The following is a 26,570-nucleotide window of genomic DNA, read 5'->3' as shown; positions in this document are numbered from 1 at the left end:
AGTAGGTCCCTGTTGATTATCTATTTTACATATAGTAGCGTGTACATGTTAATCCCAAACTCCTAATTTATTCCTCCCCCCCACATTTCCTCCTGCCAGCAACCACAGGTCTGCTTTCAAAGTCTGTGAGTCTGTTTCTGTTTTGCAAATAAGTTCATTTGTATCATTTTCTTTTGGATTCCACATTTCGAAGTCTGTGAGTCTATTTCTGTTTTGCAAATAAGTTCATCTGTATCTTTTTTTTAGATTCCACATATAAGTGATATCATATGATATTTGTCTTTCTCTGTCTGACTTATTCGCTTAGCATGATGATCTCTAGGTCCATCAATTTTTTCTTAATTTTTATCTTATATTGGAGTATACTTGATTAACAGTGTTGTGTTAGTTTCAGGTGTACAGCAAAGTGATTCAGTTATACATATACATGTATCTATTATTTTTCAAATTATTTTCCCATTTAGGTTATTACAGAAAATTGTGTAGAGTTCCCTGTGCTATACAGTAGGTCCTTGTTGATTATCTGTTTTATACATAGTAGTGCGTATATGTCAATCCCAGACTCCCAATTTATCCCTCCCCCAAACCTTTACCCTTTGGTAACCATAAATTTGTTTTCTAAGTCTGTTTAGAGAGACTGTTTCTATTTTGTAAATAAGTTCATTTGTATCATTTTTATAGATTCCTCATTTAAGTGATATTATATGATATTTGTCTTTCTCTGTCTCACTTGCTTCACTTAGTATGATAATCTCCAGGTCCATTCATGTTGCTGCAAATGGCATTATTTCATTCTTTTTAATGGCTGAGTAATATTCCATTATATAAATGTACCACATCTTCTTTAACCATTCATCTGTCAATGGACATTTACATTGCTTACATGTCTTGGCTATTGTAAACAGCACTGCAGTGAACATCAGGGTGCACATATCCTTCCAAATCATGTTTTTCTCTGGGTATATGCCCAGGAGTGAGATGGCTGGATCATATGGTAGCTCTATTTTTAGTTTTTTAAGAAACCTCCATACTGTTATCTATAGTGGTTGTACCAACTTACATTCCCACCAACAGTGTAGAGGAGGGTTCCCTTTTCTCCACACCCTCTCTAGCATTTATTGTTTGTAGACTTTGTGATGATGGCCATTCTGACTGGTGTGAGGTGATATATCATTGTAGTTTTGGTTTGCATTTCTCTAATAATTAACAATGTTGAGCATCTTTTCATGTGCCTCTTGGCCATCTGTATCTTTTCTTTGGAGAAATGTCTATTTAGGTTTTCTGCCCAATTTTTGATTGGGTCGTTTGTTTTTTTTATATTGAGCTGCATGAGCTGTTTGTAACTTTCGGATATTAATCCCTTGTTAATCATGTCATTTGCAAATATTTTGTCCCATTCTGTGGGTTGTCTTTTCATTTTGTTTATAGTTTCCTTTGCTGTGCAAAAGCTTTTGAGTTTAATTAGGTCCCACTTGTTTATTTCTGTTTTTATTTCCATTACTCCAGGAGACAGATTGAAAACGATATGGCTGCGATTTATGTCAAAGAGTGTTCTGCCTATGTTTTCTCTAGGAGTTTTATAGTATCCGGTCTTACATTTAGGTCTTTAATCCATTTTGAGTTTATTTTTGTGTATGGTGTTAAAGAATGTTCTAATTTCATCTTTTTATATGTAGCTATCTAGTTTTCCCAGCACCATTTATTGAAGAGACAGTCTTTCCTCCATTGTAGAGTATTTCCTTCTTTGTCGTAGACTAATTGACCATAGGTGCATGGGTTTATTTCTGGGCTTTCTGTCCTGTTCCATTGATCTGTACTTCTGTTTTTGTGCCAGTACCATATTATTTTGATGACTGTAACTTTGTAGTGTAGTCTGAAGTCAAGGAACCTTATTCCTCCAGCTCCATTTTTCTTTCTCAAGATTGCTTTGGCTATTCGGGATCTTTAGTGTCTCCATACTAATTTTAAGATTTTTTTTGTCCTAATTCTGTGAAAAATGCCATTGGTTATTTGATAGGGATTGCATTGAATCTGTAGATTGCCTTGGTTAGTATAGTCATTTTGACAATACTGACTCTTCTAATCCAAGAACATGGTATATCTCTCCACCTGTTTGTGTCATCTTCGATTTCTTTCATCAGCATCTTATAGTTTTCAGAGTACAGGTCTTTTGTCACCTTAGGTAGGTTTATCCTAGGTATTTTATTCTTTTTGATGCAATGGTAAATGGGATTGTTTCTTTAATTTCTCTTTCTGATCTTTCATTATTCGTTTATAGGAATGCAAGAGATTTCTTTGTATTAATTTTGCATCCTGCAACTTTATCAAATTCATTGGTGAGCTTTAGTAGTTTTCTGGTAGCATTCTTAGGATTTTGTATGTATCGTATCATGTCATCTGCAGTGAGAGTTTTTTGTTTTTGTTTTTTTTTTAATGCTGAACCAGGACAGAAGAGACCTGGTTTTTATTTATTTATTTTTGGTTAGGTTGGGTTTTTGTTGCTGCGCGCGGGCTTTCTCTAGTTGTGGTGCGCGGGCTTCTCATTGCGGTGGCTTCTCTTGCTGCAGAGCACGGCCTCTAGGCACTTGGGCTTCAGTGGTTGTGGCTCGCAGGCTCTAGAGCGCAGGCTCAGTAGCTGTGGCGCACAGGCTTAGTTGCTCCGTGGCATGTGGGATCTTCCCAGACCAGGGCTCGAACCCGTGTCCCCTGCATTGGCAGGCGGATTCTTAACCACTGCACCACCAGGGAAGTCCCTGCAGTGAGAGTTTTACTTCTTCTTTTCTAATTTGAATTCCTTTTATTTCTTTTTCTTCTCTGATTGCCGTGCCAGGACTTCAACCCCTATGTTGAATAAAAGTGGTGACAGTGGACATCCTTGTCTGTTCCTGATCTTTTTTTTTTTTTTAATAAATTTATTTATTTATTTATTTATTTATTTATTTATTTATTTATTTATTTATTTTTGGCTGTGTTGGGTCTTCGTTTCTGTGCGAGGACTTTCTCTAGTTGCAGCGAGCAGGGGCCACTTCATCACGGTGCGCGGGCCTCTCACTATCGCGGCCTCTCTTGTTGCGGAGCACAGGCTCCAGACGCGCAGGCTCAGTGGCTCACAGGCCCAGTTGCTCCGCGGCATGTGGGATCTTCCGGGACCAGGGCTCGAACCCGTGTCCCCTGCATGGACAGGCGGATTCTCAACCACTGCACCACCAGGGAAGCCCATGTTCCTGGTCTTAGAGGAAATGCTTTTAGCTTTTCACTGATGAGAATGATGTTAGCTGTGGGTTTGTCGTATATGGCCTTTATTATGCTGAAGTGTGTTCCCTCTATGCACACTTCATGGAGAGTTTTTATCATAAATGGGTGTTGAATTTTGTCAAAAGCTTTTTCTGCATCTCTTGAGACAATCATGTGGTTTTTATTCTTTAATTTGTTGACATGGTGTATCATACTGATTTGTGGACATTGAAAAATCCTTGCATCCCTGTGATAAAACCCACTTGATCATGGTATATGATCCTTTTAATGTATTGTTGGATTTGGATTGCTAGTATTCTGTTGAGGATTTTTGTGTCTATGTTGATCAGTGATATTGGCCCATAATTTTTGTTTTCTGGTATCTTTGTCTGGTTTTGGTAACAGGGTGATGGTGACCTCATAGAATGAGTTTGGGAGTGTTCCTTCCTATGTGATTTTTTGGAATAGTTTCAGAAAAATAAGTGTTAACTCTTCTCTAAAGAGTTTGATAGAATTCGCCTGTGAAACCATCTGGTCCTGGACATTTGTTTGTTGGGTGTTTTTTAATCACAGTTTCAATTTCAGTACTTGTGATTGGTCTGTTCATATTTTCTATTTCTTCCTGGTTCCGTCTTGGGAGATTGTACCTTTCTAAGAATTTGTCCATTTCTTCCTTAGTATTTCTGTTGTGTCCATTGTAACTTCTCCTTTTTCATTTCTAATTTTATTGATTTGAGCCCTCTCCCTGTTTTTCTTGATGAGTCTGGCTAAAGGTTTATCAGTTTTGTTTATCTTTTCAGAGAACCAGCTTTTAGTTTCATTGATCTTTTCTATTGTTTTCCTTGCCTCTGTTTCATTTATTTCTACTATGATCTTTATGACTTTTTTCCTTCTACTAACTTTGGGTTTTGTTTGTTCTTCTTTCTCTAGTTGCTTTAGGTGTAAGGTTAGGTTGTTTATTGGGATTTTTCTTGTTTCCTGAGGTAAGATTGCATTGCTATAAACTTCAGTCTTAGAACTGCTTTTGCCATATCCCATAGGTTTTGGATCATCGTGCTTTCATTTTCATTTGCCTCTAGGTATTTTTTTATTTCCTCTTTGATTTCTTCAGTGATCCATTGGTTGTTTATTGTTTAGTAACATATTGTTTAGCTTCCACATGTTTATGTTTCTTTGTTTTGTTTTGGTTTTTTTCTTATAGTTGATTTCTAATTTCATAGCATTATGGTCAGAAAAGACGCTTGATATAATTTCAATTTTCTTAAATTTACTGAGGCTTGCTTCTTGGCCCAGCATGTGATCAATCCTGGAGAATGTTCCATGTGCACTTGAGAAGAACGTGTATTCTGCTGCTTTTGGATGGAATGCTCTGTAAAAATCAATTAAGTCCATCTGTTCTAATGTGTCATTTAAGGTCTGTGTTTCCTCATTGATCTTCTGTCTGGATGATCTGTCCATTGATGAAAGTGGGGTGTTAAAGTCCCCCACTACTATTGTGTTACTGTCAATTTCTTCTTTTATGGCTGTTAGTATTTGCCTTATATATTGGGGTGCTCCTTGTTGGGTACATATATATTTACAATTGTTATATATTCTTCTTGAATTGATGTCTTGATCATTATGTAGTGTCCTTCTTTGTCTCTTGTAACAGTCTTTATTTTAAAGTCTATTTTGTCTGATATGAGTATTGCTACTCCAGCTTTCTTTTGATTTCCATTTACATGGAATATGTTTTTCCATCCCCTCACTTTCAGTTTGTATGTGTCCCTAAATCTGAAGTGGGTCTCTTGTAGGCAACAATATATACGGGCCTTGTTTTTGTATCCATTTAACCAGTCTGTGTCTTTTGGTTGGAGCATTTAATCCATTTATGTTTAAGGTGATCATCGATATATGTGTTCTTAGAGCCATTTTGTTAATTGTTTTGGATTTCTTTTTGAAGGACTTTTTTCTTCCCTTCCTCTTTGTTCTCTTCTCTTGGGATTTGACGACTATCTTTAGTGTTGTGTTTGGACTACTTTTTGGTTTTTTTCGTACGTACCTAATGTAGATTTTTGGTTTGTGGTTCCCATAAGGTTTTGATATAGCAGTCTATACATATACAAGATTATTTTAAGTTGTTGGTCTCTTAATTTCCAATGCATTTCCAATATCCTGCATTTGTGCTCTCCTTTTCTCACAATTGCTGGTTTTGATATCATATTAGTGTGCAGATGATTTCCTTCCTTTACTATATGTTTGCCTTTACTGGTGAGCTTTCTCATTTCTTGTTTCTAGTGTGTCCTTTTCTTTTCAGCCTACAGAAGTTCCTTTAGCATTTGTTGCAAAGCTGGGCTGGTGGTGCTGAATTCTCTTAGCTTTTGCTTATTTGTATAGGTTTTCATTTCTCTGTCAAATTTGAATGAGAGCCTTTCTGGGTAGAGTATTCTTGGCTATAAGTTTTTCCCTTTCATCATTTTAAATATATCATGCCACTCCCTTCTGGCCTGCAGAGTTTCTGCTGAAAAATCAGCTGATAACCTTGTGGGAATTCCCTTGTATGTTATTTGTTGCTTTTTCCTTGTTGATTTTAATATTTTTTCTTTGTCTTTAATTTTTGCCAATTTGATTACTCTGTGTCTTGGTGTGTTATTCCTTGCTTTTATCCTGCCTGGGACTCTCTGCACTTCCTGGACTTGGGTGACTGTTTCCTTTCCCATGTTAGGGATGTTTTCAGCTATTATCTCTTCAAATATTTTCTCAGGTCCTTTCTCTCTCTCTTCTCCTTCTGGGACCTCTATAATGTGAATGTTGGTGCATTTAATGTTGTCCCAGAGGTCTCTAGATTGTGCTCATTTCTTTTCATTCTTTTTTCTTTATTCTGTCCCACAGTAATGATTTCCACCATTCTGTCTTCCTGCTCACTTACCGTTCTTCTGCCTTATTTACTCTGCTATTGATTCCTTCTAGTGTATTTTTCATTTCAGTTATTGTATTGTTCATCTCTGTTTGTTTGTTCTTTAGTTCTTCTAGGTCTTTGTTAAACATTTCTTGTATATTCTCAGTCTGTGCCTCCATTCTTTTTCTGAGATCTTGGATCATCTTTACTGTTATTACTCTGAATTCTTTTTTTCAGGTAGATTGCCTATCTCCACTTCACTTAGTTGTTCTTCTGGGTTTTTATCTTGTTCCTTTGTCTGGGACATATTCCTCTGCAATCTCATTTTGTCTAAATTTCTATGTTTGTGGTCTCCTTTCCACAGGCTGCAGGATCATAGTTCTTCTTGCTTCTGATGTCTGCCCCCTGGTTGGTGAGGTTGGTCCTGCTGCTTGTGCAGGCTTTCTGGTGGGAAGGACTGTTGCCTGCCCTCTGGTGGATGGAGCTGGGTTTTGTCCCTCTCTTGGGCAGGGCCGTGTCAAGTATTGTGTTTAGAGGCAGCTGTAAGCTCAGTACAACTTTAGGAAGCCTGTCTGCTGATGGGTGGGGCTGTATTCCCACCCTGCTGGTTGTTTGGCCAGAAGCGTCCCACAGTGGAGTCTGTAGGCTGCATGGTGGGGCCAGGTCTCATTGCCAAAATGGAGAGCTCACACTGATCAGTATTCTGAGCACTCCACCACCAGTGTCCTTTCCCCCACAGTGAGCCATAGCCAACCCCTGCCTCCCCATGGGACCCTCCAAGACCCTCAGGTAGGTCTAGCCCAGGCTCCTATGGAGTCACTGCTTTGTGTTGGGTCCCAGTGCATGTGAAATCTTGTGTGCATCCTCCAAGAGTGGAGTCTTTGTTTCCCCCAGTCCTGTGGAGCTCCTGCACTCAAGCCCTACTGGCCTTCAAAGTCAAATGCTCTGGGGGTTCCTCCTCCCGATGCCAGACCCTCAGGATGGGGAGCCTAACATGGGGCTCAGAACTCTCACTCCTGTGGGGGAACCTCTGTGATATAATTATTTTCCAGTTTGTGTGTCACCCACCGGCAGGTATGGGATTTGATTATACAACAAAAGCTCCCCTCCTACTGTCTCTTTGTGGCTTCTTCTTTGTCTTTGGATGTAAAATATCTTTTTTGGTAGGTTCCAGTCTTTTTTTTCGATGGATGTTCAACAGTTAGTTGTGATTTTGGTGTTTTTGTGAGAGGAGGTAAGCATAAGTCCTTCTACTCCACCATCTTGTCCAGAATCCTGATTTGCTAATATTTTACTTGGGATTTCGGTATATCTAGTGCTGAGTGAGTTAGGTCTGTAATCATCTATTTTGTGCTTTCTTTGGCAGGTTTCCGTGTCCGGGTTATACAGCTTCATGATAAAATTTGGGACATCTTCTCTGCTGTATGCTCTAGGAATTATCCGTTCCTGAAATGTACAAAAGAACTTTCTTATGAAACTAATCAGGGTTCTTTGGGGGTTAGTAGTAGTGCCTTTTTAAAAACAGCTTTATGGACTTTCTTTGTAAAGGAGCTGGTGACATAGGTGTGCCGAGACACTGTGAATTGAAGAAAAAAAAAAAACCTGAATAGGTTACCAGAGTAATTCAAGGTAAACTACAAATAAAGGATAATTGAGACAGCAGAAAAAAAGAAAAAGAAAACAGCTTTATAGAGGTATAATTTATATACAAAAAACTACACACATTTAATCTATACAATTTGATGAATTTGTACATGTATACGCCTAGGATACCACCACCACAATCAAGGTAACAGACATCACCTCCACAAGTTTCCTTGTGTCCCTTTGTTTTTCTTTTTTGTTCGTTTTTGTGGTGAGAACACTTAACATGAGATCTACTCTCTTAATAGATGTTTAAGTGCACAATATAATATTGCTGATTATAGGCCCTATATTGTATAACAGATCTCTAGAACTTATTCACTGCATAACTGAAAAGTAGTGCTTTAAAATGTTTTAAATGCTCTCTTCTTGATTCCATGTCAGTACTTTAAGTTTCCTTTTAAGTGATTCATTTCATTGAAAGTCTCATGTTTATTACCTATAATTGAACAAAGTATTTCCGTATTTTTTAATCTCCTCTGTGTTCTTTATTTTTTTCACTAAACAAACTTGCCAGAAATTTGGCTATTTTATTCATTTTCACGAACATCCAGGTCTCAGATTTATCAGTTCCACTCTTTTTTGGCAAATTGATTCATTCCTTTCTGCTTCTATCTCTATTGATTCTTCCCTCACCTTCTTTAAGTTTACTATGTGGCTGCTTGGCAGGCTTATATAAATAAATGGTGATCTAGCAGGAGCCCAAGGTTATTCACACATTCTAGAACCCAGGCTGCTCTACCTCCTTCTCCAACTCCCCACCAGTCCAGTGTTCCTAGGCCCCCCAGCTCTATCTCTGTGCTTTTGAATCATAGCCTCTTGAACAAAACTCTGCTGTCTCTTCAACTTGAACCCCATTCCTCTCTTTACCAAATCCAGGGTATAGGAAGTTTTCCTAGATAAATTACTATTTCTTCCCTCTTTGAACCAAGGGGAATCAGAGAAGAGAGATCCACTTCTGTATTCTAAGCAGTCCTGCAGATACGCCCTAGCTAGAAACCCTTTTACTTCACCCATCCCAAGTGGCCTGACCCGTGACAAGGACCTTCTCCCACACCCTGGGACTCTCCCCCAGAACTGCAAACAAAGAGAAACCAAGGAAATGACTCAGATTTTTTTATTGTTTGGTCTGTGTGTGGTTAGTCATGGGTGCCTCTGAGCTCATGTTATATAAACAGCTCTGGCCACTCTGAAGGTGGGTTTGTGCCCTTTGCCAGCTATCCATTTGGCTTTGTCCTCGGCCCCCTACTTTGCCCCATAGGTCAACCAGAGGAAAGACTTGAAACTCAGGCTAAGTTGATCAGATTACCACCAGCCTCCTGGGTTTTGACAGGACCTACAGCATCTGTTTCTCACAGTAAGGTAATAGAATTTTTCTTTTGTCCTCAGCCTACCCAAGCACAGATCACTAGAAATCTTCACATTCTAGGATCAACATTATCACTTCCTTCTATATATGTGTCAATTTGTTCCACCTCTAGTCCCAAGAAAAATCTCTCTCCTAACATACTGGGTCACTTTCTTTTTTTTTTTTAAGTTATTTTTTTTTAATATTTATTTATTTAGGCTGTGCTGGGTCTTCATTGCGGCACGTGGGATCTGCGTCCTGGCATGCGGGATCTTTCAGTTGCAGCATGCGGACTCAGTTGCGGCATGTGGACTTATTAGTTGCGGCATGCAAACTCTTAGTTGCAGCATGCGTGCAGAATCTAGCTCCCCGACCAGGGATCGAACCCAGACCCCCTGCATTGGGAGCGCCGAGTTTTACCCACTGGACCACCAGGGAAGTTGCCCTGGGTCACTTTCTTTTATTGGACAATAGGAGTGTCCAGATAACTCTGGGAAAATGTAGTTGTCGGCTTCAAGACAAAGAATGCATCTCCCAACTTTCCAAAAGGTGTATGAGGTGGTTTTTGTTATTGTTGTTGTTTAGTTTAATATCCAGGTGCCTTTACATAAGCTCTCATAAACCCTTTTTGGAAGTATGTAGAGAAAAATGCATGAATAAGTAAGAGCCCCCAATTCCACTTATATATTGATAATTATGCCATATTATAATGATAATTATTTTATTTCCTGGGCCCAGAGCTAGGGGTAAGAGGGAAGATCCTCCAGACAGTCCTCACTCCTTCCTGCCCCACAGACAGCCCATGTAGGAAAGGCCAGAGGGTAGAGGGTACTGATGCCTTGCCTAACCCTGCTCATCTGATGAGTGGACCTGGTCACATCCCCAGCCCTGAACTTGACTGCCAGGACCCATGGGTGAGTCAGGAGCCAAGGAGGGCACACTTGCCTTTCACCCATGATCCAGGGGGTGAGAAGTGGAAAAATAAAAATGACCCACTGGAAAACCAATGGTCTTCCCTAGAGCAGTGATGTAATTAGGAGCCCTGCCAGTCAGTGCCCATAAGTACTTTGTGAAGCACTTCCTGCAAGAAATTAAGCCCCTGTCCAATGGCTTTCCGATAAGAGAAATAATATATCTGAATTTTATTCATTCAGAAATAAATTTTGGCAGTTGTTGCTCTTTACGTGTAGCAGCTGAGCAGCCTTAAATATTTGGATGTCTCTCTGATCATATTTAGAATAATGATGAATGCCATGAATTACAGCATACAAAGCCTGACATGTTTATTGTCGGCAATCCATTTTATAGCCCTTTCTTTTAGGGCTTGAGTTGCTGCAGGATGACTGCAAACTGGTTACAAAGAGAACTCCAGAGTTGTCTCTTGGTTCAGCCCTCTGGGCAGGGTCTCAGAGTTGGACCACAGGCCTGAGTCAGGTGAAGGCCTTTTCTCACCAGCACTAACTCTCACCCACAGTGCCACCCGTCATCCGTGTCTATCCAGAGACCCAGGCACAGGAACCCGGAGTGGCAGCTAGCCTGAGATGTCACGCAGAGGGCATTCCTATGCCCAGAATCACTTGGCTAAAAAATGGCATGGATGTCTCAACCCAGATGTCGAAACAGCTTTCCCTTTTAGGTAAGAGCTCCGCTCGGTGTCTCTGTGCCTTTATTCCCATCAAGTTCAAGCTGACGCTCTCCCCAGGAATGGAAATGAGAGGAGTGATTTGTTTCTAAGTCAGACGTTTGGGGAGCAAACAGATATCTCCCCCAGTTTCCCTGCTCTCTGGACTCACACAGATCTTTCTGAGCACCATGATGAGATGCTGTCAATCAGGTCCCAGGTCACCTGCAGTTCATTTCTGCTGTTCCAGCCCTTCCTGGGCGTATATCAGGGTACTGGCTACCCTCAGCCCTGCCAAGGGGCTGTGCTTTTAACCTCACCACTTTCAATAGAAGGGAGAAGGGAGGAAGGATGGAGGTCCCAGCTGAACAGGCCGCCCTGAGCACTGTCCCTTCTACAGCCAATGGGAGCGAACTCCACATCGGCAGTGTTCGGTATGAAGACACAGGGGCGTATACCTGCATTGCCAAAAATGAAGTGGGCGTGGATGAAGATATTTCCTCCCTCTTCATCGAAGACTCGGCTAGAAAGACCCGTGAGTCCACGCTTGCCTTTGAGCTCCTCACTGAGCTGGTTGGGGGATGTTGGGTGGCAAGGGCCACAGCCACCAATCATGAGCCCCTGGAGACAGGGATAAACCTCATATCCTTCTGTGCTCAAAGCTGGGGACAGGGGGTGGCCAGAGGTGGGTAGACCTTCCCTGTAAACCTAGACAACTCTGGAGGCATAGACAGGGAAACTCTCTGGACAGCAGACAGAACCCAGGACCACAAGGGAGCTCGCATATCATATCCCCAGTTCTGCCTCCTACTTGCTCCGTCCCTCATCCACAGAAGTGCTCATGCTAACCACGCACCAGCGGCTGCTGCCCATCCACAGCCCAGGAACTGGCCTGTGCACGCTCACACGCCTGCCTTTACCCCAGGGATTGTTGCCCACCGGGGGTGCTAAGCAGGCTCTCCCTCGTAGCTCCTGCTCCCCAAGAGACCCTGCAAGGTTGATTTCATGGACATGGGTGTTGGACATGGTCTCTTTCCCTTGAGCAAAGGCTACTGCTCCCCAAGAGACCCTGCAAGGTTGATTTCATGGACATGGGTGTTGGACATGGTCTTTTTCCCTTGATCAAAGGCTCTAAGCTGAGTCTTTATCATCAAGGGAGAAACTCAGAAGTATTGCAGATGGTCTTCCTAAGGCGAAGCCTAGCAGAAAACCAGCTTGCTCCTGGAAGTAGTCCAGGAGGTCTGGGAGAGACGTTGCTTGCTCTTTATCATCCACAGAAGAGGAGAGTCCCATTCGCTTCTGTGATCCTGCAACCTGATTCATTAGGAACCAAAAGGGTCCTGAGCCCTGGAAGCATTTGTCCAACGTCCAGCGTCCCCCCTCAGTATTGCTGGGGCCATGAGTGGTGCAGGTTCTGTACATGATGGACTAGATACCAGTATGTTCATGAACTGAATCACTACAAGGAAAGTTCTGAAGTTGCTTTCTTCTTTTTTTTCCTTCCCTCCATCACGTTCCTGCTTTCACCATTCTCTGATGCTGCAGTTGCAAACATTCTATGGCGAGAAGAAGGTACCAAGCTTTCTTATTCTGTGTCGTGCCTGTGATCACGTGTGTTCATGGTTCCATAACAGGCCATCTTTCCATAAGCCACCAACAGCTTTTCCAGACATCAAGCAATCCCCACAAGTGGGGTCCACGGGCCAAATCAGATGGGAGAAGGGAAGTCCATGTCAAAATCAAGTGGCACACTTGAGGCAGATTTAAACTTACTAGTGTCTCTAACGGACATTAGACGATTAGAATTTTTAAAACGGAAGTTTCCATTTAAAGCAATTTTGAAACCTCCACTGACGCCAGCTTCTTGGCAGGGGTCCTGGTCAGAGCTGGGCCTTAAACTTTTTTCCAGTAACTGATACTGGTGTTGGGGTTTAGTGTATACTTTGAGGAAATGCTGAATAAAAAAGCTACCATGATTTCTGTAAATGTATATTTACATGTATATTTCTAAATGAATGGGTTTTTAAAATTTGTATCTATCTAACAATCTGTAGATATTAGGTTGGGCCATACAAAATTGCCATTTTTGTATATCAAAAATGGTCTAATAACATGGCTCCAAAAATAGCGAGCACATGTGGGTGCTGGGTTAAAGGGCCTGAGTCACTCTGTGGGGTGTACGTGCATTCGTGGACCCCAACCCTACCTATGAACCCCTCCACCAGAGAGTCCAAATCCCCTGAGGGTAACTTATTCTCCAGCTAGGTGGACAGAGGGACGGTATGAGAAGCAGCAGAAAGCACCATGCAATTTCGGGGCTAAGCACTAAATTTCCTCCTTTAAAAACCGTCATATTTCCTCATATTTTTTCCTTAAGAACTTCCATGTTACCTACAGTGTAGCATGTGCACGCATACACACACTCAGAGTAATTTCCTGAATGTCAGGCACTAATGCTCACACAGTAAGTCTGGGAGCAAAACAAAGGCAGAGCCCGGAAAATGAGGGATTGCTGCCAGTGGGCTTTAGGAATCCTCAGAAGGAAAGTCAGAGCAGCAGTCGCTAATCATGGACGGTGGTCCCTTGACGCTGCCTGAACTTAGTCCCTAGTGCACACAGAGAGCTTTGGCTCTGTGTCTTTAAAAGGTGGTTTCTAAGGGGTGTTTCCAAATTTCAAAAGTGGAGACCTGCAGAGAATGCAGGAGGCCCTGCAAAGTGTTAAATGCAGCTCCGGAGGCCCAAAGGCCAACTTAAGACCCACAGCTGCCTCGGGCCTTTAGGCTGGCTGGTGCTGCGCTAATATTGGACAACCCAGCAGCGAACAAACTCCATCACGCCTGGACAGCTAGCTGCTCACACCCCTCCCTGCTCAAACTCCAGGCCTGGAGATAGGGAAATACAGAAGCAAAAGCAAAGAAGGCGGCAGGGCCCCAGGGCGCTCTCGGCTCTCAATAGGAGCAGTGAAATGATAGGCGCGCAGAAGCAGAGAAAGCGCCTGTGTGCCCCCTTGGTCACGCTAATCCCAGGCAGAACCTTCCAGGGGCTGGCTCGTGAGGCCAGCTCTCCGGTGAAGTCAGGTATCTGTGGAGCGAGGCCTTGTTGAGCCTCACGTTGCGCTGTCGACCGTGACAAGGCCCGGTGCTCAGCCTGCGGTGTAGCCACAGCTGCAAAGCCCACGTGGGCTCTACTGAGCTTTCCGTCTCATGTGGGTTCTTCCAGCTACTGATGTTCCAAAAACCTTGGGAGGCTACTGCGGGGTCTGTGGTCTTGCAGGGACTTTGACTCCCTCTGGCCCCTACAAGTTTGAGTGACAGAAGCGTGCCAGGTGAGAGTGTACAGAAGAGAAAGTCCTCCTGGAGACAGGATAGATTGGGGTCAGAGCGAATGTGTGCTACCTAGCCCACTCCAAACACTGGACCGCCGTGTAGGAGGCACTGGCCTGCTTCGTCTGGCTCTCAGGAGGGGCTGCCCGGCACCCCAGGATTCCCAGTGGGACCCGTGCGGTGCTCCTAGGTGCTCCCAGCTTCTGAGAGGCTGGCGTCTAGCTGTCTGTAGTGGCAGGAGCCCTCCTGCCCGGAGCCCCTCTCAGCACAGAAGCAGAGGCAGGTGAGGCTGTGTCACACAGTCAGGGACCTCTGTCCACACAGGGAACCACAGGCACTGGGGAAAACGACCTGCAGGGCCACAGAAAGCAAGTGGAACGGTGATTCCTATTTGCCTGTTTTACTGTTTTCTAACTCACTAAAAACTTACCCAGCTAGTCAGTTAAGTCAGTACACTGGTTTTCTCAGCATGCCTGAAAAGAGAGAATTTTCCACATAGCTCATTCTCTTAGAATTCATAACAATCTTTTCAATGTTTTACCTTCAAACGAAATGAAGGGAGGGAGGAAGGGGAGTGGAGAAAGAGGGAGAACTCTAGACCTTACCCACCCTTGTGCCATGTTGACCTTTTATGGAGAGCAGGGTGAGGGGACAGAGCCCAGGGCTGGGGCTCGGGGTCTAACCCCCGCTCGGGCACGAAGGCACATGGCCTCAACCAAGCCCCTCCCCATCTTGGACCTCAGGTTCTTTGTCTTTAAAATATGGAGGCTGAACTAACTGGTCCCCAAGGCCCCTCCTCTGCTGGTCTAAGGAGATTTCTCCCCAGACAGCCCTGGGCTGGGATGGGGGTGCAGGCAGGTGCCCTAACCAGGCTGTGGGCTCCGTCGCCTGGCATGGGGCTGCTGTAGGGAAACTGGTAGGGCAGATGTTGGAGCAAACTGTCTTGAAGGAAGGGCTCACGGGCACAGACAGGCCCAGTTTGGACAAAGGAATACCAGCCACAGCTTGCTTAGGTCCCCACATCCCAGGTAGCAGCACTGTACATAGATGTGTTTAAAAAAAATAAAAGCCTTCGCTTTTTTGGCATCACCTGATCTGTTCTGATTTGACTGGTTGACAAAGACCACGGGAGACTTTGCCTTTCAGAACAGGAAAGGTCAAATGTATGTCAAAGCCTAGGCTGTCACTTATTTGAAAACTCGGGTTGGCGGCCAGCCCTGGATGACCTGGCGCAGGTATGCGCGTCTGGGAGGACAGCCTGGGGATTGCAGAGCCCTCGGTGTACATATTGATTCGCAGCCCTCGGGCACTCGCTCCCCACACACCGCCTGCTCGTCTCCCCTCACCCCACCTCGACCAGGCCTTGCATTCTGTGCCTGTAGCAGACGCAGCCAAACTGTAGGTTTCATCTGTGCCTGAAGTGGCATGTGACCCTGCCTGGGGACCAACTGCTAGGAAGGGCCTAAGTGTGGCTGTGCTTGCTCCTCGCAGGCCTCAGTGTGGGAAACATGTTCTACATCTTCTCCGACGATGGCATAATCGTCCTGCACCCAGTGGACTGTGAGATCCAGAGGCACCTCAAACCCACGGAGAAGATCTTCATGAGCTACGTAAGTGTCTGTGCCTGGGGCCCGTCCAGCTCACACACAGCATCCTGAGAGGCAGCCTGGCACCATGTGTGCCCCTTGATTTCTTAAATTCCATTTGCTACATGTGGTGTGGCTCCAGATGTGGTTCAAGGCTAAGCAAGGAGCACGTGAGGCTTAAACTCTCATTCCTTCCTCCAGCGGCCACTTCCATGCACTGAGCCTGAGGGGAGGCCCAGGGCGGACAGATGGGTTCCTGGCCTCTGCGAGTTCACAGTCAAATGACGGAAACAGAAGTGTGAACAGACAGCTGCCAAACAAGTGCTGCTGTGGAAGGATGTGTAAGGTGCACTGGAACATTGAGGAGAGAGGCCTCTCCAGGCCTTGGGGGACAAAGTCAGAGAAGGCTCCTGGGGCAGGTGATGCCTGGGCTCAGCTGTGAAGAACAGGTGGGAATCGGTGATGGGTTTCGAGAGGAAACGTCATGAATATGGAGCACAGAGGCATAAAACATCAGGTCACATTCAGGGAACCGCAAATATTCTCTATGCCTGGAGGGACGAATGGATGTGGGAAGGGCCTCGGATCAGGGTGACAGTAGGTAAGGGTCAAAGCTGAGGAGTTCTCATGGGAAGCACTGAAGAACTTCAAGTGAAGCATGGCCAGGATCAGGGTGCTTTGGGACCTGCGCAGGGCCTCACGGTGGGTAATGATCAGAAGGGTTGCACTAGAAACACAGAAGGGGGTGAAGAGGCTGTTGTGATCACCCAGGTGAGGGTGGTGACCTGGGTTAAGCCAGTGGTGGTGGGAATGGGAAGCACTGAGTAGATTTTAGAGCTTGGAGGCCCTCAGTGGCCTCCAGGGAACAGGGGAGAGAGCTTGAAATGTGTGAATGGCCCACGCATCAGAGCTGCTGTGAACAAATAAGAGGCCAGGTAGAAAGTGGCAACGTGACATGCAGTGGGCAGAGGCAAAAGAGATGATTGCGGGTAGCAGGTCCAGAAAATCCCTTCCAACCCTCTGGTCCTCCAGAGCTGTGCTTCCCCACCCCACGGCTCTGTCCCTCCCACTGGTATCCCACTTGGTGTTGTGTTGGTGGTTTCTTGCTTGAGGTCTGACCTCTTCTACTAATCCTAGCGACTTGAGGGTAGAAGTATGGGATTAATCCAAGAGTCATCTAAAAGCCCCCACGTGCCCTCTCCTTGAAGACAGACAGTGGATAAACTGGGGCACAGTAACGGGCTTGGAGCTAATGGAGCAAGCGGGCCTGGCCCAGACAAGTTCCTGAACCGGGTGTGTTGCACTGCTGTCCTGACTGGTGGTGTCCCTCAGAGCGTCGCATTTCTCACATTTGCAGCTTGGGAGCAGCTGTTTTCCAGGCTATTTCCTTTGAATTAATCATGTTTTAAAATATGACCTCTGATAAGTTTTCCCTCCACGTGATAGCCACAAAACCATCGAGAAAGAGTGGTCCTAGTTAATTTCCAGCAGTTAAGTTTGAATAATTGTAACCCATCACACTGGCACTGATTTCTCATATATTTGCAATAACCTAACCTGTAGCTTGTAGGGGACATCTCTCAAATCCTAACCAGGGCTCAGTTTTCCGAAGAAACTAGAACAAGACACAGTAAGAGAGGTCTTGTAGGCGTTTCAGGCAACACAAGACCTCCGTGAGCTATGGAACAGTCCCAAATAACATTTTCCTCATCTAAAACATGCCTAGAACCTCACAGGAGGGTTACAATGAGCTGACCCTCCTTCTCAAGTGCTGAGTGAGTAGGAGGTTGGCATCTCATCTCCAGCCCCTCTGCTGGATGAAATGTTCACTTTGCCCAGAAGGAAGTGGCAGGATTAATAGGTAAGGGCACAGGCTTTAGAACAGGATCTGTACCAGGTGGGTTCAGGTCCCACCTCTGTCACTCAGCAGGCTAAGTGGCTTTAGAAAAGTTACTTAACCCCTCTAAGCCTCCGTTTTCTCACAGGCAAATAGGGGTTATTGTGAGGGTTAAATGTGATGACAGAGAGTGGCAAGTGTAAAAGGAGAAAGACCTGTTTCAAAGCTATTGCAGCCATTTAGGAAAGAAACGGGGCTGGAGATGGAAAGTAGAGGAACTCCAAGATTTAGGAGGCAATTTCTCTAGTCCTCGATGACTAATTCACAGTGACTTGTGTGGGAGAAGGAAGAATCAAAGATGGTGTTCCTGCTTTGGACTTGGCTGATCAGATGCTGATGAGGACCCAGAGGAGGAGCAGGGATGGAGGCGAGGACCGGTTCAGATGTGGATGGTTGTGTATGAGGTGACTGTAGGGGAACCACGTGGGAACTGGGGAAGGTGGTTCTGAGCTAAAGACACAGATCTGGGAGCCATCAGCATGAGAGTACTGACGAAAGCCCGGATGGGAGACCCAATCGCCAAGGGTGCATGTGAGTGATTTGAGTCGGGTGCCTAGCACAGAACCCTGGGGGGCATCAGCAGTTAAGGGGCAGATGCACCAAGAGGAACCACAAAGGTTGAGACAGTGTTGGACAAGAGTCATGAGGAGAAACATGAGAATGTGTATCATGGAAGACTAAGGGAAAAGAAGGTCCCCCTTTCTCTCATTTATTCATTCAACAAATATATTTTAGGCACCAATTCTGTGTCAGGCACTTTACTACGTGCTCAGAGTATGGCAGTGAGCCCAACAAAGAGCCTGCTCTCAAGGCGCTTACTATCTAGTGAAAAAAGAAAGACTAAACATAGGTAGACAAACAAACGCAGAAGGTCAAGTGGTAGATGAGAAACGCAGCAAGGTGAGGCAGTGAGGATGCCGGGGTGCTAAGCTAGGTGAGACCAGAGAGGGTGTCTCAAGAAGACGACACGTAAGCTGACACCCAAAGGACATGAGGAAATAAACCAGGTAGACATCTGACAAACAGCCAGCTGCACAGGCCCTGGTGCAGGAGGGCGGCGTGAGTACAGAAGAGCAAGCATGCCGTGTGCCCAGGATGGATGGAAAAGGAGAAAAAAGGCAGAGATGGGCAGAGGAGCCAGAGTGTTCAGGGCCTCGCTGGCTTCAGGGAAGACTTGGACCCTGTTCTGAGCAAGAAAGAATGTTACTGTGGTGGAGGGAGTTGAGCTGACTTGTATTTCACAGTGATCCCTGTGGTTTCTGTGTCAGGAACAGCTAGCAGGAGGCCAGGGTGGAATCAAGGAGCATAGTCTGAATGCTGTAGCAGTTACTCAAGGGACAGATGTGGCTTGAGCCAAGGTGACAGAGGTGGAAGTGGTCGGAAAGTTTAATTCTGAATATATTCTTGAAGGTAAAACGGAAATGATTTTTGACGCATTGGATGAAGGCTGAGGGCATGGGGAGAGAAAGCAGTCAAAGATGACCTGAAAGGTTTGGTCTAAGGAATTAAAACAAGGGAGCTGCCATTTATTTGAGTGGAATCAGCAAGATTGGGAGGCAAAATTGAGAGTTGATTTTGGACTTATACATTTGAGATGTAAATTAAATAGCCAAGTAGACCTAGGAAGTGGCTAAGTCTGGAGTTCCGAGAAGGGGACTGAGCTAAAGATATGAATTTGGGAGTTGTAAGCACGTAGATTGTGTCTAAAGTCATAGGCGTGGATTAACAAAGATTAGCAAAGGAAGTGGATTTTAGAGAAGTCGTCCAGGAGCGACCTCTGAGCATCCTGGCATCTAGAGATCAGCAAACAGAGTAGGACTGAGCAACGGAGAAGGATCAGCCACTGGGGAGGATGGAGGGAAAAGAACCAAGGAGTAGTCAACACGCTGTCAGATGATGCCCCAAGTTCAAATAAAATGATGGCAGAGCTTGAATGTAATAACTGAGAAATCAGCCTGGAGCTCGGTGAGAACACCACCAGCTCTGTGCTGAGGACTAGAGCCAGAGGATTAAGGAGCTTGTGAGAGGTGAGGAAGCTGAGAGTGCGCAGGTAACTCCTTCAGGAGTCTGGTCATTGACAGAAGTTGTTTATATGATGGATGGGGATGAGGAAAGGGAGAAGGTAGCTCACAAGACTGGAAGAACATGGACCATGCAGCTGCTGATTGAGAGGCCGGCAAAGGGAGTTACAGCCTCAGTAGGAGCAGGAGGAGGTGAAAGATGAACGGAACGTGGAGTGAAAACCTGGTGATGCAGGAGGGCGCACATACCGTGCTCTCTGGATGTGAAGAATTCTGGGAGAGGAAGAAAGGGACAGAGCAGGGTCGGGGAGAGGGAACCCAGCGATGATGAGGGAACAGGAAATTAAGAAGACATATGGCAACCTGTCTCCTTTACAGGAAGAAATCTGTCCTCAAAGGGAAGGAGGCGCCACCCAGCCCTGCCAGTGGGCGTCAGCAGTGAATGTCAGGGACCGCTACATCTACGTGGCCCAGCCCGCGCTGAGCAGAGTCCTCGTGGTCGACGTGCAGGCCCAGAAAGTCCTCCAGGTACATCTCTCTGAGGGAAGGGGGAGCTTGCAGTTCTGGGGCACAGCTGGCCACATCCTTCTTTGTTTTCCGCACACTCCCCAGCTCCTAGGAGAGGTGATCAGAAGTGGGAGGGAGCAAAGAAGATTCATGTGCATTTTTCATCAAGTATTTATCGCCTACTATGTGCCAAACTTTGGTCTAGGTGCTTGGAAAACAGCCATGAATGAGCAAGTCCTAGAAATTATATTCTAGCTGGGGAGACAGACCATAAATCAGAATTTTAGGGAGCTATAGATGGTAAGAGCTATTTACAGGTTGAAAGGGACAGAGGAACTGGAAGACTATTTTTAAGTGGGCCTCACTCTGGAAGTGAACAGAATCTGAGATCTGAATGCCCGGTGGGACTCCCGCTCTGGGAGCAGAGGGAAGGCCAGTGGAACTGGAGCACAGCCAGGAAAGGGAGAGTAGGATGTGGCAAAGTCAGGGGTAAACAAAGGCCAGTGAGATAGCCAGACATTCAGGTGTTTTAATCAGGGGAGTGACATAGTCTGACATTTTTAAAGAGTCAATCTGCCACTCAGTTAAGAGCAGACTGGAAGATAGAACAGAGATATTGATCACTGAAATAATCTGGGCAAGATGATGACAGCAGTGGAGGTGGTAAGAAGCTATCAAAGTCTTGCTATATTTTAAATGTAGACCCCAAAAGATTTTCTGCTCGATTGAATGTAAGGTTTGAGAGAAAGGAATAATAATAATTTTAATAATAATAATTTAAGCAACTGTAGAATGGTGATGCCATTTACTATGTGTGGTGGGATGAATAATGGCCCCCAAGATGTCCACATCCTAATCCCCAGAACCTATGAATGTCACCTTATATGGCAAAAGGGACTTTGCAGGTATGATTAAGATTTTTTTTTACTTTTTTTTATTGGCGTATAGTTGATTTACAATGTTGTGTTCGTTTCTGCTGTACAGCAAAGTGAATCAGTTACACATATACATATATCCACTTTTTTTTTAGATTCTTTTCCCATATAGGTCATTACAGAATACTGAGTAGAGTTCCCTGTGCTGTACAATAGGTCCGTATTAGTTGTCTATTTTATATATAGTAATGTGTATATGTCATTCCCAATCTCCCAATTTATCCCTCCCCTGCTCTTTCCCCCCGGTTAATTGTAAGTTTGTTTTCTACATCTGTGACTCTATTTCTATTTTGTAATAAGTTCATTTGTATCATTTTTTTAGATTCCACATGTAAGTGATATCATATGATATTTGTCTTTCTCTGTCTGACTTACTTCACTCAGTATGAGAATGTCTAGGTCCATTCATGTTGCTGCAAATGGCATTATTTCATTCTTTTTTATGGCTGAGTAATATTCCATTGTGTGTGTGTGTGTGTGTGTGTGTGTGTATCACATCTTCTTTATCCACTCCTCTTTTGATGGACATTTAGGCTGCTTCCATGTCTTAGTTATAGTAAATAATGTTACGATGAACATTAGGGTGCATGGATCTTTTCAAATTATGGTTTTCTCCAGATATATGCTCAGGAGTGGGATTGCTGGATCATATGGTAACTCTGTTTTTAGTTTTTTAAGGAAACTCCATACTGTTCTCCATAATGGCTGTACCAATTTACATTCCTACCAACAGTGTAGGAGGGCTCCCTTTTCGCCACACCCTCTCCAGCATATATTGTTGGTAGACTTTTTGATGATGGCCATTCTGACCGGTGTGAGGTGATACCTCATTGTAGTTTTGATTTGCACTTCTCTAATAATTAGTGATGTTGAGCAGCTTTTCACGTGCTTTTTGGCCATCTGTATGTCTTCTTTGGAGAAATGTCTATTCAGGTCTTCTGCCCCGTTTTTGATTGGGTTGTTTGTTTGTCTGATATTGAGCTGCATGAGCTGTTTGTATATTTTGGAGATTGATCCCTTGTCAGTCGCTTCATTTGCAAATATTTTCTCCCATTCTGTGGGTTGTCTTTTCATTTTGTTTATGGTTTCCTTTGCTGTGCAAAAGCTTTAGGGTTTCATTAGGTCCCGTTTGTTTATTTTTGTTTTTATTTTCATTACTCTCGGAGGTGGATCAAAAAAGATCTTGCTGTGGTTTATGTCAAAAAGCGTTCTGCCTATGTTTTCCTCTGACAGTTTTAGTCTCTGGCCTTACATTTAGGTCTTTAATACATTTTTAGTTTACTTTTGTGTATGGTGGTAGAGAATGTTCTAATTTCATTCTTTTACATGTAGCTGTCCAGTTTTCCCAGCACCACTTTTGAAGAGACTGTCTTTTCTCCATTGTATATTCTTGCCTCCTTTGTCATAGATTAGGTGGCCATAGGTGTGTGAGTTTATCTCTGGACTTTCTATCCTGTTCCATTGATCTATATTTCTAGTTTTGTGCCAGTACCATACTGTTTTGATGACTGTAGCTTTGTAGTATGGTCTGAAGTCAGGGAGTCTGATTCCTCCAGCTCCGTTTTTCTTTCTCAAGATTGCTTTGCCTATTTGGGGTCTTTTGAGTTTCCATGCAAATTGTAAACATTTTTGTTCAAATTAAGGATTTTTAAATGGGGAGTTATCCTGGATTATCTGGGCGAGCCCTAACTGCAAGCACAAGTATCCTCATAAAAGGGAGGCAGGAAAAAATGTGACAACATAGAAGGAGGAGGCAGTTTAAGGACTAAAGCAGGTTTGCTACACTGCTGGCTTTGAAGATTGGAGGGAGAGCCCATAAGCCAAGGAATGCAGCTCTAGAGGCTGGAAAAAGCAAGGAAATGCATTCTCCCTTAGAGCCTCTAGAGGGAGAACTACCTTGCATACATATTTATTCTGCCAGTGAGATTAATTTTGGACTTCTGTCATTCAGAACTGTAAGAGAATAAGTTTGTGTTGTTTTAAGCCACCAAGTTTGTGGCAATGTTACTGCAGCATTAGGAAACTAATACACTCTGATAGAGGCTTTGAGCAAGGCAGGGGATATAGGTCATGAAGCAGATACAGGGGAAAATTAGTAATTCAGCTTTAGATTTGTTAAGCTTGAGCTGCCATTTTAAATATATATATATATATATATATATATATATATATATATATATATATATATATACACACACACACATATACAATTGGATAAACAGATCTGGAGTCAAAGGAGAGGTCTAGGCTGGAGATATGAATGTGGGCATCATCCCCATGTGAACTGTGTTAAATCCAGTTAACTGGAGGAAATCATGGAGGGAAGTACAGATAGAAAAGAGGTCAAGGTTGGAGCCTTGAAGTATTCCAACACTTAAAGATCAGGAATGAGAGAGGAAGCCAACAAAGGAGACCAAGAAGGAGTAGCCTGAAAGGTAGGAAGAAAATGAGGAGAGGGTGGTGTTCCACAAGCCAAGAAAAGAGCTTTTTAAGGGAGAGTTAGTGGCCAGTGGTGTCAAAGGTTGCTGAAAGCATTTGTATGTTATGAAGACTGAGAACTAACCACTGGATTTGGTACCACATGGATCACCTTGGCAAGAACAGGTAGGACTATAATGGCAGAATGCAAGCCTGAGGGGGTGGATTCAATTTAGAATCAGAGGGAGTAGAGATGGTGAATATAGACAACTATTTTGAGAGGTTTTGCTATAAATATGAGAAAAAGTAGACAAATGAGGCAGTAGCTGGAAGAGGATGCTGAAGAAACTTTTAGAATAGGTGATATTACAGCATTTGTATGCTAATGGGAAAAACTTCTCCCACAATTCTTCCCTTTCTTTTATATCATCGAAGTAGGCAGTAGTCAGTGGAATCCAGGACATACAAGTAGATATACTAGCCTAAGATAAAAGCACATTCTTTCATCATAACAGGAAGAAATAGAAAGTATTCAGGCACAGGTGCAAATAGGTGATACAATTGGTGATAGCTGGATGACCTTCTCTTCTGATTGCCTTTATTTTCTCAGTGAAATGAGAAGGAAAATTATCACCAAGGCTTGAGGTCTAAGGAAAGAGGTAAAAGTTGGTTGTGAGATTGAACTGACCAGGGAAATGTGATAGGACTGCAGGGCAATAGTGAAGGCCCACTTAAGGATAAGGGGTGCAAATGTAAAGTCAGACCAGTGAGGAGGGTTGTATCTTTTTTCCCAGGAATGCACAGCTGCCCAGGTGCAGGATCATTGTTGGGAGAAAGTTGTATAAAAACCAGGGTTGTGGTTGTGGTTTCTCCTGAAAAATATGATAGGAGACTTTCCAGCTATCTCTCTGTTATTGATTTCCCTGGCCAGAGAAAGTACTCTGAATAATTTCAGTCCTTTGAAATTTATTGAAGCTTGCTTTATAACTCAGCTTATCAACTTTCATAAATGTTCTATGTGCACTTTAAAAGAATGTGAATTCTAATGTTTTAGGTAGATTTTACATACATATCAATTATGTCAAGTTGGTTTATTGCATTGTTCAGATATTCTAAGTGATTTTTTTGTCCACTTAGTCTACCAGCTGCTGAGAGGCATGTTGAAGTCTCCCACTGTGATTGTAGATTTATCAAGTTCCATCCATTTTTGCTTTAAAATTATAGTATCTTCCTGGGCGAAAGACTTCTTTCTTCTTACAAAATATCCCTCTTTATCTCTGGCAAAGCTTCTTGCCTGAAAGTCCATTCTGTCTAATATTAATATAGCTAAATCAGATTTATTTTGATTAGTGTTACCATGGTATAATTTTTCCATTCTTTCACTATCAATCTTTCTCATATATTTAAAAAGTGATCTCTTATAAAGCCACATGTATTTGGATTTTGGCTTTTATCTAGTTTAATAATCTTGATCCTTTACTTGGATTATTTGATCCATGTATTTTTGATGTAATTATATGGTTATGTCTACCATCTTACTGTTTTTTCACTTGACCTACTTCTTTATGTTGCTTTTTTCTTCTTTTAGCTTTCTTTTGGATTAGTCAAACATTTTTGTTCTTCTATTTCTCCCTCTATTAGTTTGTTGTCCATGCATACTTTTATCATTGTTGTTATTATTACCACCATAGAGATTACAACATGCATCCTTGCCTCAATACAGTCTCATACAAATTATTGCTTCACTTGCCCAATAATGATAGAAGCTTAGAACACTTTAACTCCTTTAACCTTCCTCCTGCCTTTGGCACTATTGTGAGAATGAATTTTAATTCTACATGTAATTTAACCCCACAAGACATGACTATTATTATTATTTTGTACAGTTGATAGTCATTTACATTCACCCACATATTTACCTTTTCCATTGCTCTTTATTCTTTCCTGAAGTACATAGTTCTGTCTGGTATCATTTTCATTCTGGCTGAACAAGTTTCTTTAATAGTTCTTTTAGTGCAGGTCTGCTGGTAACAGATTCTCATAGTTTGTGTTTGTTTGAAAATTTGCCCTTTATTTGTAAAGGATATTTGCACTGGATATAGAGTGCTACATAGGCAGTTAAATTCTTTCTGCATTTTAAGATGCCGTTTCATTATCTTCCATTGTTTTTGTTAATAGATCAACTGTCATCTTATTGTCTCTCTTTTGAAGATAATGTATCTCGTTTTTTCTCTCTGGCTACTTTCTAGATTTTCTCTTTGGTCTTTAGCAGTTTTACATGCCCAGATATGGTGTTCTTTGTATTTATTCTGATTTGGGGTTTTCAGAGGTTCTTAAATGTGTGGATTAATATCTTTAATCAGACTGGAAAATTCTCAACCATTATTTCTTCAAATATTCTGCTGCCTCATTCTCTCTCACCTCTTCCTTGGGAACTCTGAGAGAAAAAAAGTTAGACCTTTCTATTGTATCCCACACATCTCTTTCACTCTTATTTTCCATCCTTTTTGTCTCTTTGTGGTTCAGTTTGGGCATATGCTATCAACTTGTCTTTCAGTTCAATAATCCTATCTTCCACTGTGTCTGAGGTATATATAACAAAACCTATTTATTGAGATCTTAATTTCAGGTGTTGCAATTTTTCACTTTTAGAATTTCTGCTTAATTCCTTTTATATGTACAATTTTTTAATTATTTTTTTTATGGATCACCCGTGAGTCTGTTTCTATTGTCTTTTTTATGTTGTTTTCAGTTATATAAGCTGTATCTTGGAGTGCCTAGTAATTTTTTCTGAATGTCAAACATTCCATATTACATTGTAGAGACTTTAAATGGCTGTCATCCACTGAAGAGGGTTTACCCTTTTCTCTGCTAGGAAGAAAGACAGTAGAGAATGAATCACTTTAATCAAGTACTAAGTTGAATCAAGGCTGAGTTGCAGCTTTCATAAGGCTTAGTCAGTCTCTGATTCACTCCTAGTAGGTAGCACTTCAGGTCTTTAAACTGAGAGTCTGGTGTGTTCTTCAGGACCTTTTCCCTTCCATGTCTTTGCTCCTTAGCATATTGAGACTGTGGAAAGCTCTGTTCTGAATGTAAGAGATTTTTGGTTTAGGTTTTCAGTCTCCTACTCCATACCACCTCAGTCAGAATGAGAATAT

General features: G+C 43.1%; 1 protein-coding gene across 4 annotated transcripts in view; it reads left to right on the top strand.

Moving 5' to 3' along the window:
* Positions 1-26,570, top strand: part of FSTL4 (follistatin like 4) — a 427,364-nt gene that overhangs the window by 386,147 nt on the left and 14,647 nt on the right. For all 4 annotated transcript variants that reach the window (XM_059917074.1, XM_059917072.1, XM_059917073.1 and 1 more), the window contains 5 exons: positions 10,579-10,740; positions 11,126-11,260; positions 12,271-12,297; positions 15,540-15,658; positions 19,931-20,080. In XM_059917074.1, the coding sequence (XP_059773057.1) occupies positions 10,579-10,740; positions 11,126-11,260; positions 12,271-12,297; positions 15,540-15,658; positions 19,931-20,080 (593 nt within the window). The remainder of the gene's footprint in view (positions 1-10,578; positions 10,741-11,125; positions 11,261-12,270; positions 12,298-15,539; positions 15,659-19,930; positions 20,081-26,570) is intronic.

The sequence above is a fragment of the Balaenoptera ricei genome, chromosome 3 (genome assembly GCF_028023285.1).
Source record: "Balaenoptera ricei isolate mBalRic1 chromosome 3, mBalRic1.hap2, whole genome shotgun sequence".
In the NCBI taxonomy this organism is placed as follows: domain Eukaryota; kingdom Metazoa; phylum Chordata; class Mammalia; order Artiodactyla; family Balaenopteridae; genus Balaenoptera; species Balaenoptera ricei.
The sequence above is the reverse complement of the archived record's forward strand: the minus strand, read 5'-3'. Positions and strand labels throughout refer to the sequence as shown.